At 38.9% G+C, this 14,306-nt stretch overlaps 1 protein-coding gene across 15 annotated transcripts in view; it reads left to right on the top strand.

Moving 5' to 3' along the window:
* The window catches only part of CTNNA2 (catenin alpha 2), a 462,204-nt gene that overhangs the window by 418,702 nt on the left and 29,196 nt on the right, over positions 1 to 14,306 (top strand). For all 15 annotated transcript variants that reach the window (XM_064419032.1, XM_064419026.1, XM_064419024.1 and 12 more), the window contains 4 exons: positions 5,735 to 5,848; positions 9,009 to 9,190; positions 11,471 to 11,576; positions 14,155 to 14,289. In XM_064419032.1, the coding sequence (XP_064275102.1) occupies positions 5,735 to 5,848; positions 9,009 to 9,190; positions 11,471 to 11,576; positions 14,155 to 14,289 (537 nt within the window). The remainder of the gene's footprint in view (positions 1 to 5,734; positions 5,849 to 9,008; positions 9,191 to 11,470; positions 11,577 to 14,154; positions 14,290 to 14,306) is intronic.

The raw sequence follows: 14,306 nt of genomic DNA, 5'->3' as shown, positions 1-14,306 counted from the left end.
CATGGCCTTTGCCATTAGCAGCCTCTTCTTTAGAGGCATCTAGCTCAACCTGAGTGTTACATTTGTTCGGCTCAGGAGTGCACTGTTGGAGTCAATGTCCATGCCATGTTTTAGTTCATGTTACAGAGTAGAATTTAAATATCTGTAAATTTGATTCTTTGGGGGGGATACCTGGAGATGCTCTCTGAGTGCATCTTAGGACGCGAGGGAATGGCTGGAGCTGCTGTGTCAGGATAGGTTTATGTTGGATATCAGGAAAAGGTTCTTCATCCAGAGGGTGCTTGGGCACTGAAACAGGGTCCCCAGGGAAGTGGTCACAGCACCAGGTGTTGAGATCTGGTTATTAAAATTGTTAGAGAGATGGCTCTGCCTTTGTTAAGGTGCAAACAAGACCATATACTGAAGTTGATCATATGGATTTTATTTAACAGTAGTGTGAGGTAGAGAGAGAGAAAGAAAAAGAGGGGCAGGATGGGAAAGAAAAAGAATGACAGATTAAACAGAAAATATCACCACTCCGTGGATCCTGACAGCATCTCATTGATCCTCTTTTTCTGGTCTTCTCAGTGGTGAGGGTCCCACAAAACACAGGGTTAATGTATGTTTGGGTACCTGGCAATGCCTGGTGTCTCCTCTGGGGGGACAAGTTTGAAACTCTCTGTTAGAGCAGACTCTGGGTCTGTGGCATCACTTTGCATCACATGCAGTTCTCTGCTGCAGGGCCTCAGCAATGAGTCTGGGAGTGTTTTGGGGCTCTTTGATGGTTTTCTGATGGTTTGTGACCCCTCCCCTGCTGCCCCTCATGTGAATGTTCTATGGATGTGGCTGCCCATCCACGGGTGGGTTTCACAACTGAGCCAGTTTGTGTAAGGCAGGGTGGTGTGGTATTCACATTCTCTGAACACAGAGAGACGCAATTCTCTCTTCCAGGATTTTTCCTGGGGAAGGTAGTGAGAAGCTCAGAGAAGAGGAGAACACAATTCTTGTTTCTACTTGCTGTTCCTGTTGTTTGGCACCTGTGGAATGTGTTATGGAGATTGTTTACCGAGAGTGAGTGGTTAATTGGACTCTGCTGATGGTTGTTTGGATTGATTGGTCAATTTAGTCAAAGCTGTGTTGTGACCCCCAGTAAGAGTCACAGGTTTTTCTTTAGTAGTATAGTATCTCTTTACAATAGTTTTAATATAGTATTAGTGTAATCTAGTATAGCTTAATAAAGCATCTGTTCAGCCTTCTGAATCATGGAGTCAGAGCACATTGCATTGGGGTTGCCCAGTAAGGTGGGCCTTCACTCCCTGTGTCATGCACCCAAAATCTCTCTTCCCTGCCATCAAACCACACTGATTCTGCTCCCCCAGCCTTGTTTAGCTCTCCCTATACCTCTCTTTAGACCTGGACAATAGTACCACCTTTACATTTGCTCAAGTTCCCATCAGGTGGCTTAACTCACAGCCCAGTTCCCCTCAGGAGGCAGATTTGAATGGTGCTTCGGTGCTCACAGCTTCTTTATACAATTTTGCAGTAATGGCAAAGTCCTTTTCTAGCAGTGTTTAAGCCATTAACCATTTCAGTCTCTCACACCAAGCCTGACAGAATTCAGGAAGCATTTGGATTATGCTATTAGGAGCAAATTGTGACTCTTGGGGATGTCCTGTGCAGGACCAGGAGCTGGATTTTGATGGTCCTTGTGAGCTCCTTCCAATTCAGGATATTTCATTCTATTATTAACTCCATTTCTATTCTATTCTGTCATTAAGGGATTTTTCTTTTTCTTGCGAGAACACCTCAGTAAAAATGACTGTGGGGTCCTCAGCCCCAGCTGTTTGGGTGTATTAAAGCTCTTCTCCTCTGCCAGACTTGTCACCTCTGGTGTAGCCACTGGGGTGGGGGTGAAATCCAAAGTGCTGCAACATTTCAGGTCCTCTGTAAAACAAGATTTGATGCAGAATCCCATCATCTTTTGAAACATCCTGTCTCCAAAGGGTGTCGTGGGGTCCAGTGTTTCCATTGAGTGCCTGCTGCTCCTCGGATTGAATTTGAAGTGTTGGATTTGACTGTAAATCACCAAACAACTGAAGACCTGCAGTGAGAGAGTGTCTCTGATTGAGGCTCTCAGGTGCTGCTTGCAGCTGAGTCACTCTGGCTGCAATGGTACCACAACAAATGTACAGAATAGTGTGGAGCTGGATTTAGAGCACCTTGTAAAGTCTGGGGTTTTTTTCTCCTTGTCTTTTAGAATTAGAGGAAATTTTCATTGTAAAAAATAGGGGAGGATCTTTTAATCTCTTCCATCTTTGCTCTCATTACAAGGTTAGCTTGACTTGGTGTTAACAGTGCTGAAAATCTTGTAATTGCATCTTACAATTTTTAAATGCATAGCAAAGTGGGGTTTATATCTTCATCAAGTACATTTGAGTTGGTGAAATATGAAACAAATAGCATTTATAAATCTGCATATATATGCCATTTTATTACTGTTACTTGTATAATTCACATCTTCACACTGCAGTCACAAAACATTAAAAAAATGACATAGATGGAAGATATTTTGTTCACAGCAAGCTCTTCAATCAAACAGCCAGAGAGATATTAAAATATATATATATTCCAATGCCTGGAAGTTGAAAGTCACCACATTCATATTAGAAATAAAACACGCATCTTAAAAGAGAAAGCATATATTTATTGTGTGATTTATCTGGGATTGTGAAAATTCTTCTTCACTGGAAGACTTCCTCCGAGTTAGATGAATGTTGTGTGTAGTAGAGATATTGTATTTGAAAAAAAAAATCTTGGAAACTCTTATGGCTTGTGCTACAAAACAGATTAAAAATTATGGAAATGGTCCATTTTTCTGCTGAAAGCAATCAGTGCATGAAATTCATTAGTTTTGAATATTACTTGAGCTTCCTCTGCCACTGGTGGCTGTCAGCTCTGTTTGGAAGCTGTCTCCAACCTCAGATCTGTGATTCCTACGTTTGTGTAACCATAAATCCAGGTGTCTGCAAGATAGAATCAGTCTTTCCATCTTCCAGCTCAGAGAAATGAAGTCTCTGACTCTGTTGTCTTGGAAACAAGGTTTTAAATATCAAGGTCCTGTTAGTTGTGCACAAAAATTAGAGTAATTCTGGTGTGTTTAGAAGGCCTTGCTAAGAGTAGTCCTTTAAGTCAAATTCAATATAATTAATTTTTTTTGTACCTTTGTGTCTAAAGAGAAGAGAGACTCTATTTTATATGGGCTGCATCTCCAGGGGATCAGCTGAGACAAAGAAATTGTGCAACGGTGAAAAATGTGAAAATGTTTGAAATGGCAGCAAACAGAGAAAACTTAACCCCACTTCTTAACCCTAATGCAAAATGCAGCTGTTTGGCGAAGAAAATAAGAGTGTAAAATTCACCACACTTGAAAACATGAAAAGAGTGAATCTGAAAGATCACTTTGAATTAGATCTCACTTGTACAGAGGGGAAATAGGAAGATGTCTTGGGCTTGTAGTATATTGCTAACAGTTGCATTACTTGCCCTTTTGGTTTGCACTACATTTTCTCCAAGTTCAACATTTATACCTATTAAATTTCAGTCTTTTAAAGGCCACAGATTTCAAGATCATGAATGCCAGACGGTAACAGCAATGCATTTTTTTCTGGACTTATTCTTCAAGAATAAGTCCTTGCATAGAATTTTAAGAATATTTTTTTGTTTTTGAGAGGCAGCCTCATGTCCTTACTGGTTGCCATGTCAAGATGTAATATTTTGAATATTACATCTTTACTTCAAGTTCGACTATGAAAGCCTTGGAAAGGACTGCACATTATGTTCTATAATCTTATTTATAAAACTGTAGACAGAAGAAACTAGGAGGAGTATATTTGGGGTGTGAAAGGGTACTGGCTTTACAATGACCACTGAAACTGGCTCATTGAGAGGACTTGGAGGATGAGGAAGAGCCAGCTGGTTTATCGAAGCTCTCCACCCTCTTCTTGTTCTAAGCAGCAAAGCCTAGGCAGATGAAAAGCTGAGCCTTGTGATACAAAACACTCTTTGCTCAGGGAGTTGTAGGATTCTCTTTGTAGCTTGCTTGTTTATGACAGATTTTAAGGTCTCATCCTGCCCTCAGGCATCTGATCAGAGGAAACAAAGAGATTAGAGGTGATTGGAAAACAAGACCATTGGATGGGTACTAACCCTTCTATTTTACCTGTGACAGTAGAGAGAAGGTAAATTCATTTTTTCATCTGAACTTCCTCTCCTGCCTGGCCTGTTACACACGCTCTCTGTGCATGCCTCTCTTCAGAGGTGCAGACCGAGTTTCATTACCACACTGTCACCCTTGGCTGTTTCTTCCTCCAGCTCAGCACCAAAGCACATATTTAATTCATACTGTCCAAGTCACACGAAGATGGCTGTGTTTTACTCTCCCCATCCCGTGCACTTCACTGTGCAGCTACAAACAGGGATGTGCACTTGGTGTTGGAAGCCAGGCTGGAACAGAAATATCACCAGAAGACTCCTCTGTGCTACGTTAGAGGGTTTGGAGCCATTCCTGGTGACTGAGCATCCCCCAGACAGAGCTGTAATGACAACTGGCAGTGATTAGCACCTCTGCTAGGAAACTTGACGTTGCCTCCAAGCACCAAATGCCAGCCTGGATGATTTCTTCTGTAGTGCTTTGGTCTTCCAGGCTGTTACTGGGGGTGATGACTGTCCAGGAAGGTGAGGATTTCTCAGCAGTTACTGTGGTTTTCTTTTCCTGTTACCTTTGTCATGCTTGGTACCCACAGAACTTACTCAGGCTGTTGTACCAGATTCTATTCAACCATTAAATGGAATACAATCTTCTTTCTAAAGATTCCACTTTTTTGCATCATCTATATTAAATATCATACTAAATACTGATTTTAAGACTATCTCTCTCTATATAAGTACATTTTTTTTCTCAGAACTTTTTGCTAGAAGGTGAAAAACCCCAAATGAACAGATCCATCATTTTTTTTTCTCCCTCCTTCCAACATTTTAAACAATCTGAAGCCTGAAAATATGTAACTTGATTTAATCAATCTTCCAGGAAACCTTCCCATCATTTGGAGCATCAGCAGTGGAGACATTGTTGTCTCAGCAGGGGAATGAGTCAAATTCCAAAGCTCTGTATATGAAAAGGACCATGTGAACTAACAAGGTTACACAGATTATGAATTTCATGTTTGTTTCAAAACCAGTTCACATAATGTACAATTTCTTTCAATGGGAAATATTTTATTTGCTTTGATAAATTTTTCTTCCAGGATGTTAGTTGCTTTTTCCCAGATATTTACTTTCTCTTTTGAAGATTACATGCAGTTTCCAGTAACATAATAGTGTTAGTGTCCATTTATATATGAACTAACATTATTTTGAAATACTGCATTCCAGTTGTTAGTGTTTCCAAAGGATATTTGTTCCTGGAACTGCATTCATCATATTAACAAAGTTAAGAGAAATTGCAGCAAGAAAAGTTGTGGCAAGATAATGACAAATGCCATTTGTAAAGAAAACTAGGGTTGAAACAATTTAATTTTTAAGACAATTCAATTTCAGTTCCTGACTGCTGGGGCAGACAAATTCATTTCAGAGGAGAACGGAGCAGCATTTCCTGGGCTGGTAGTCAATGAAATAAGAGCTCAATGTGCAGAGGACTTGGTCTGTGTCCTTTTTAAGTTTGTCATCTCCTCTCTGTGGCTTTTGTGTCTCTCTCCAGACCCCTGAGGAGCTCGAGGACGACTCAGACTTTGAGCAGGAGGATTATGACGTGCGCAGCCGAACCAGTGTCCAGACTGAGGATGACCAGCTCATTGCTGGCCAGAGTGCAAGGGTGAGTACAAGCCCCACACACCTCCAGTGAGTGTCCAGTAGTGACCCATAAATCTCTGCCTCAGGAAGCAAAGGCAGTGATTTCCAGTCCTTAAGGTTGTTTAAGAAAGGATGGGACCAGGCTGATGGAGCTGTTGAAGGGTTTTTTCATGTCAAGCCTATTTAAGTAGCATTTATTGAATGGTCTTGAGGCTTTTCTGGTGCCTAGTATCAGCTGCTTGCTCCAGCTAGTGCTGTAAGAGGAGGCTTTGCAGGTTTGGAATGTGCCGAAACTGTGGGAGTAGTCAGCAAATGTAAAAAAAAAAAAAAAATCCCATCAGCGCACCATGTGCTGTATCCAGAGAAATCTTACATTAGTCATGTTTCCCAGTGTGCAAACCTGTCAAGAAGATCTGTTTAAGCTACTGAGTAGTCCCTGTAATTTAATTGTAATTGAAGACATTTGCTACTGAGTCAATGTAATTTTACCAGGGTAATTACATCATGATAAACTCCAGTCACTGTGATTTGTGACCTCAGCTTGTGCATGGGGATTGCAAATTAAGCTGATGAGTGCTTCGGGGGTCACAGGTGCTGGGGAAGTGAAGTCTGTTAACACTCAGGACTATGCCACCCTCTGATGAATGTTTACCTTTTACTGAATAGTCTTCTCATCTCAGATTATTAAAAAAATATCAGAATAGAATTTTATGTGCCATGAAAATATATTTGACTGGAAAGAAAGTTTTTTTTTTTTTAAGAAAAGCATTTTAACATTTTCCAGGAGAGAACCAGCAGGAAACTGGGAATTACCTGAATGATTTTTATGGCTGTTTCACACAAGTCTGATTTGTTCAGTTGTGCTAGAAGTGAAGCTATGGACTAAATAAGAAGCATCCTCCCCACACACTCAAACACCAGCAAAAGTTGGTAACTGGAATGGGCATTTCTTACCTTGGAGTCTGGAAGAGGATTTGTAGGGCTGCGAACCTAAAGACCAGCAGGCAAAGATGCTGTGAAAGCTCAGAGGACCAGGAGAGAGTTTTCAGCTGCTGTGGGTTGGGGCTTGACACAAAGACTTTACACGCTGAAAAGAAAGAGTGGAGTAACAAAAATCTGAAAGAAGCTTACTCAGAGGTGTGGGAGAAATGCAAGGCATGGATCCAGTGAAATGGGAAGAGATTTTGCTTTATCTTAAAATTATTTCCCTGAATATTGAATATAGATAGTAAATAAGCCATACCATGTATCAGAAAAACTGGAGTTTTATCATGACATCCCTAAGGCAAAAAATACCTAGATTCCTTACTGTGAGAGAATGGTGACAGGACTGTTCTGGATGTAGTTGACTCTCTTTTGTGATTTTTATATTTTAAAGGGCATAGACTCCGGTTTGAGATATTCAAAGTATTGACTACTAAAGCAAATCTCAGGTATAACAGAAATGACATAGAGTACAGATGATTTTGTCAGATTTCACAGCCTTTCTCATCTTTTGGTTACATTTAGGACTGGGTAGCATGTCATCCTTTCTTGATCTGAAACCCAAGTAAAGACTGCAGTAATTTTTCTTACTAAGAATCGAGCTCACCTGGGGATTTAGGAGTCTTAAATTCTGCTACATTTATTGTGGTTATTATTACTGCTGTGCTTAAATCCTTCTGCTTTGATCAGCTACACACTGTATAAACATAATATATCATAAAGACAGTTCCTGAATTACACAGATTGCAATGTGGCACAGGAAGCAACAAATCATAAAAACCTAAAAGGGAAACAATGCTAAGCAGAAGCTGCCCAGTCCCCAGTCTGGAGTTCTGAGCAGAACAGAATCTTAGCTAAATCTTTTCTGTGGAAAAAATGCAAAATACTTTTATTTGCAATGTAATTGATTTGTTTAACATGCTTACTCCATAAGGCTGGTAGTGTTTTAGTAGAAAGACCTGTGTTGGTCTTCAGTAGAAATAAAAGTGGAATTTACAGGCTGCGTTTGCTGTAGGTTATGGCTGCTTTGAAAGCACATCAGCAGCTGGAACAGAATTATTAAAGCACTGTTTACCAGTTTAAAGAGTGTTCAGGTGAAGCAGCCTCCTGAACAAACCACAGGCAAGACATACAGATAAACGTCCCAAATTTCACTACTCCTATCACATTCTCTTAACTTCAGTTAATTCCTCAGTTCTGTTGTTTTATGTGCATTTTATATATTTATTTATTAACTTGACTTAAACTGCATTTTTCTGTGCAAAGACATTATGCTAACATTTGAAACTGCTGAGTTACATTGATAAGGCCTAATTAAAACTCATCTTGAATTTTAATTTGATTAACTTGCAAATTTCTCATTTTCTGATCTACTGTTTATAACCCATTTTAATTTCAGTTTGGGAAAAGGTCAATTACAAATTTTTAAAAGCCAAGAGCATTTTAAGAATATGTAGAAAAAGACTTCAGCTGATTGAAAGTGACATAAACAAGAAAAAAATGTAATGACACTTAAATATGTGTCACACCCCATTAAATGCATAATGTGGTCTTCAGAACCCCTAGAGCCAAATAATAGCTTAACTTGGAAATCATTTTTCAAAGTGTCCATTTGATCTTCAAAAGTAATTATTATAATTTTTTAGAGTGTTTTTGGAGGGGAGCAGAACTTTGTGCTTTGTTCATGCTGAGGCAGCTCAGTACCAACCTGTTCAGTGCCTTTTTGGATCTCTTCCAAGAGAAAATCAGAACACTAAATATCATTAAAATATACATTTGTTCCAATTCACTTCAAATGTATTGTTTTTCATGTCGTAGCTTATGTTAATGTTGTGTTAATGTGAAATCCTGTGTTTCTGACAGAGGATGAGACTAGGGGAGACAGAGCAATTCAGTCTGCCTTTTCCCATAAATGTCACTCATTTTATTCTACCTCATAATTGAGATTTAATCCTCCTTTGTCTACTGGTGAATAATCACGACATCATAAATATAAATTTCATCATCTTGAAAGTTCAAGAAGAGACATAAACATGCTGTGAATGTGCTTTTACCTGTCATGACAGAAATCAAATGCCTACAAGATTTTTCTTGGCATCTTCAACTTCCATAAAAATTAACTCAAGCTGTTGGGACCACTGGAAAGATCCAGTCTGTATCTTCCTTTTTTTCATTCCCAACTCCTGTTCTTTCTCCAGGCTATCATGGCCCAGCTGCCCCAGGAGGAGAAGGCAAAGATTGCTGAGCAGGTGGAGATATTCCACCAAGAAAAGAGCAAGCTGGATGCAGAGGTGGCCAAGTGGGATGACAGTGGCAATGACATCATTGTGCTGGCCAAGCAGATGTGCATGATTATGATGGAAATGACAGATTTCACCAGGTAAGGACAAAATAACCCCAGTGAGGAGCTCAGATGGGCCACATCTTCCCTTCTCTGCTTGATTTGTACCCTTTTGGGATGATTTGCTGTGGTTTTAGGGATGCAAAGCCAAGGAACACTTATTTACACTGCCTTGGGTATTTGTCCAAGTGGGATTAATCACATGAAGTTTTTGTGCTATTTGCAAGTCTCTTTTCTTTGCAGATCATTTTGTAAAGTTAGTCTGTGACCTTACAGACACTCCAGTGACATTTTGTTTAGTACCCATCTAAATGCATGTGCCTCTCTGAACTTTCAACATTTCAGCACAATTTGTGTCAATCAAAAATAATGGCAAAACTATTTATACCATTTGAACACTGAACTTCCTTCCAAAAAAAATCCCAAATGAAATGAAACGGGTTTGATCTAATGCTTCATGGGAGTCTGTCAGTAATGATTTTTTTTTGCTTTCATTTCTTTCCTCTATTGATGTCTTATTCTTCTCTAATTGCAGAGGCCATTCATTAATGATACAATGTAAACAGAATTATTGTCTTTTACTATGGTCATATTGTTAATCACATCAGGAAGAAAGGTTTACAAGGTTCTTTGAATTCCAGATCACCGTAGTAAATTAAATTTTGTTCAGTGTTTATTTTTTGAGTGGGTTCAAAAGTTTAAATGGTATTTATCAAAACGTGATTACACAAAACAGGATGTAAATCTTCCTGGGTTTTCTTTTCAGGATTAAAATCAGACATCCATTTATTCATCTCTTTGTGTTACCCCATCCACAGAAGTGTTCAAGGCCAGGTGGTTGGGGCTTGCAGCAACCTTGGATAGTGGCAAGGGGTGGAAATGGATGGAGAAGATATTTTACAGAATCCTGTGTTACTTTTGTATTTGTATTGTCTTGGTGTCTCTGATCCTTCTGTCAACAAAAAAATAGAGTGAAAACTGCCTAGATAGTGTCATTGTATCATGGCTGGAAAAAAAGATGTTCTAAAGCAACAGCCCAGAATATGCAAAGTTTCTGCAACCTCCTAGACAACCTTTGATATATTGAGCATGAAATTGGAAGTTTTATAATTGTATTTTCTAGCATCAAAAGAACAAAACTAATTTGAGAATGAGATAAAGACTACTGACACATTTGAAGTAAATAAAAAAAAATCAAAGTGCACCTCTATCTGCATCAGATTCAATAACAAGTTGTTTAATATATTCCATTAAAACAGAAACAAGCCTTTCACACCTTTTTGGTTGGCTGTAACCTCAGCAGTGTTAGAATAGAATAATTTTTCAAATGCATGGAGTTTATGACAGTTAGATCTGCTCATGTAATTAATGTAGAAGCACATGAGGTCATGGTATTCTTGCTGCAGTTGAAGTTCACCAGAAATGGGATACTTGTATTTCATCTGTTTAAAGTGGTAATGAAAGTCTGGAAAGAAGATTAAAATGGAAATATGTTTCAGCATGTTATTCTTGCCATTATAGATTTTTTAAAAATCCAAAAATAATGCAGTGTCGTGCTTAGAAAAAATGTCTTCTCTTTAATTAAAAAAAAAGTTTGATCATATTGTCATTTTCCACATTAAAGAAAATGGAAAATGAACTCATTTCCAGTTGAGACTTTCTCAGGAGCAGCAACACTTTTATTGGTACAAACAGGATTAAAGTTTCGAGTCTGATGAAAACACAGAAATCTGTGGAGACCTCCTGTCTTAATACATTTTGGTAGTTTTAATGACTAAAATCAGAATTTTGTGCATCATCTTAAAAACATGGTGAAAGATCAGGGCTAAAGCTAATTATATGTGTTTTAAGTGTAACATTCAAGTGTGTAACATAATGTTTATGCTTCACCTCTCTTTATTTTCCAACAAAAAAATCTTCTAAAAAAAAGTTTTCTAAAACGTGACATTCTTGCCTTAGACATGATGGGTTGAACATTTAGCACTGGCTTGGGAATCACATCATTTTGAAATGGTTGTGTATTCCAGGAACAACACTGGCTTAATGAGCACTTAAAAATGCATATACTATTAAGTACAGCTCATGTGCTTGAAGGCACCATTGGACTAAATTGCCAATGAGGCATTTTGTAAGGGAGAGGAAATATAGCAGAAAGATTTCTTAATCAAGCTGTACTACAAAGTACTTAAAAGGCAAAATTGTAATAAATTAAGAAGACATTTGTGTTACTATTTTAAAAATGAGCACTAAACAGGGTCACTAAAAGTGTTGCTTTTCATGATTTATTGCAATTGTGGATAACTATCTTGTATTCCACAGAGGGAAAGGGCCCCTGAAGAACACCTCTGATGTCATTAATGCAGCCAAGAAGATTGCAGAGGCAGGATCCAGGATGGACAAACTGGCACGGGCAGTAGCTGATCAGGTAGCCCCTAAATGAGCTGAAACACACTGTAACCTCCATGGATGAGTTGCCTTTTGCAGGAAAAGTCTGTCTTACCAGAAAATTACCTGTTGAGGGTCTGGATCCTGATCTTCCCATTGGTTCTTCTAGACCCATCAGCCTTTTGCAGAACAGGAAAGTCATAAATGAGTCTCTCCAAAGCTCAGAAATGCCTGACTGGTTCCCCATCCTCACTTCTGGGCCTGAAAGAATTAGACAGAGACTCCTTCAGGCTGGAAAAGACCTGTGAGATCATCACATCCAAAACGTATTTGCTATTAAAAAAGCAGTAGGGATTTGGGTGCTCTGTTCCCCTTGCCAAGTGCCTAGGAATGCTTAGATTCTTTTCAGCTTATTCTTCCAGCAATTTTCCCTTGATTTGGCTCTTTACTCCTTCAAGGTTCTCTGTCTCCCTATTTTCTGGTTTGCCTCAGTGCATTTTGTATTTTGTGGGGTCTGTGTCCCCACTTCCTTTACCAAATTAATGTCACAGCCGGACAGATGACCTTGCTGTATATATATATTTTCAGATTTATCTATTCATCTGGAGAGCAAGAGGAAGTGTTGTATTAAAAGTCAAAAGCCAAATTTCAAATCCAGGTCCTACGTAGCTAATTTTAGATTCAGACAAATTAAAATTCCCTGTTTCGCCCTTTGTAAATTTTCTATAGTTTCTTTCATTTCAATGACATCAAGAGAAAATTTGCTGGAAGTGGGAACTGGTAACTTCCTGGCCTCTAGTCTTTCTCTTCAAAATAAGAATGTTGTTTTCTTCTTCAAGTAGGAGTGTAACAGTGTGTAACACACCCTGCCATGGAATATGGGCCAGAGTGGCAAAATCCCCAAAGCTTCTGTCTTCCTGCAGCCTCAGAAATGTTTGGTTTAGGTCTTTTTCAGCAGCAGCAAGCATTTTTTCCTGCAGTTAACCCATTCCGGTCCTTCAAATGTAGCATCTGTTCATTTTAACACAAGAAAGAAGAAATCCATCTGTCAGCTGATCAAATTCCTGGTCTGCAGTGTTTGCAGAGGTGGAATATTTTAAAGAAAGAAACAGAAGGAGACTTGTTATGCTTAGAGTGCCTTGACTTGAGTCATATTTTAAATTTCAGAGGACTGTAACCCTAATAATAAGCAGTGAAATTATTTTGAGAATGAAGTATTTGTTTTAATGTTTGCACTTTAATGATATTTCACAAAACTCTGGAGACCCTTATGCAATATAAACTTTTTGTGGACAGTTGCGTTTTTAATTTTTGTTCCAATGAAAGAACCCTTACATTTTTTTTCATTCCAAGGTATTTACATTTAAATCCTTAAAAACTCTTCAGAAATATTGCTTTAAATTCATTCCTTTTAGTTCAGAGACTACAAGAACTGAGTAAATATTTTAATATTAAATTGATATCAGTGCATAGAAGCGGTCTTTTAGGGATTAATGCCTGAAAGGCGTGGCAGCTGTCTGAGGAAGAGAGGCTCTATAGCAGCCACAGTGAAGCTCCAGCTTTGTTTATTACTAATTTTAAAGGGAAAGAAAAAAGCCAAATGTCTCCATTTGGGGTTATAGACAACAACATATCCAACTAATTCACCATGAGCACATTCCTCTCCAGAATTATCTGCTGGGGCCAGAGCAATGATCTCAAGGTTGGAACTGTGATGTTGTTGACGCATGTGCATTTAATTCTATCAGTTTTTCTTGAAATTCTCTGATATATATTTTTTTATTTTTAATTGAGCATAAACTCTGTAAGGTGATAAGAAGGCATATTTGGAATCTTTGTTCCCCAAGCTATGCAGGAACATTGTCAGTCAGACTTTGCTGGGTAGCCCCAAAGAGTATTTATTGGAGACATGCTGTTAGCAGTGGGCCCTTTCAGCTCTGTTTCATCAGAGTGAATTACTGAGGTCTGCTCTCCTGAGGCAAGGCTTGGAATATTAACTACAAGGCTGTTGTTTGTTATGCTGTTGATATTGTGAGGGATGATGCAGTTTCTATTAAGAGTCCCAGAGACTATGAATAAATTGTACTGGGGCCCCTTCTAGTTCTATTGATTATGAAACCCTCACAGCATCCAGCACATTTGACCTAATCTAATCCTCTGAACGTCTGCACAAATGCCAGGGGAGCTGCCAGGCAGACAGGAGTTGGCATTGGAGTGGGGGTAACCACTCAGAACTGGGTTTATCTGGACATTAACTGGTCCATACTGGATGTTAACTTGGATGTCCAGCAGGCAACCTGGAGTTTCAAGTTAAACCTGGCCTTTTGGCTGTTCAGTACAATAAATTAATGCAGAGTGGAATTTAAAATTATTATTTTCGTAATGCTGATAAAGAGCTTTCTCATTTTTCAGAAAGGTAGAGTGCATCTTTAGGTTGCAATTCATAAATCTTGAGTTAAATGAAAGGTAGAATTTGAGTTTTCAGATTTAATTTAGTATCTCATGTAAAGACAAAGTGGAATAGATCCACCTAATACACACACACTGCCACTGTCTGATTACCTGTTTCCAATCTCATGAAGTCAGCTCCATCTAATCAGGATTTGTGTTGTCTGCAGTGCCCAGACTCAGCCTGCAAGCAGGATCTGCTGGCCTACCTGCAGCGCATTGCCCTGTACTGCCACCAGCTCAATATCTGCAGCAAAGTGAAGGCGGAAGTTCAGAACCTGGGAGGAGAACTCATTGTGTCAGGGGTAAGCTGGGATTTGTG

Source organism: Passer domesticus, chromosome 4 (genome assembly GCF_036417665.1).
Source record: "Passer domesticus isolate bPasDom1 chromosome 4, bPasDom1.hap1, whole genome shotgun sequence".
Classification (NCBI taxonomy): Eukaryota; Metazoa; Chordata; class Aves; order Passeriformes; family Passeridae; genus Passer; species Passer domesticus.
The sequence above is the reverse complement of the archived record's forward strand: the minus strand, read 5'-3'. Positions and strand labels throughout refer to the sequence as shown.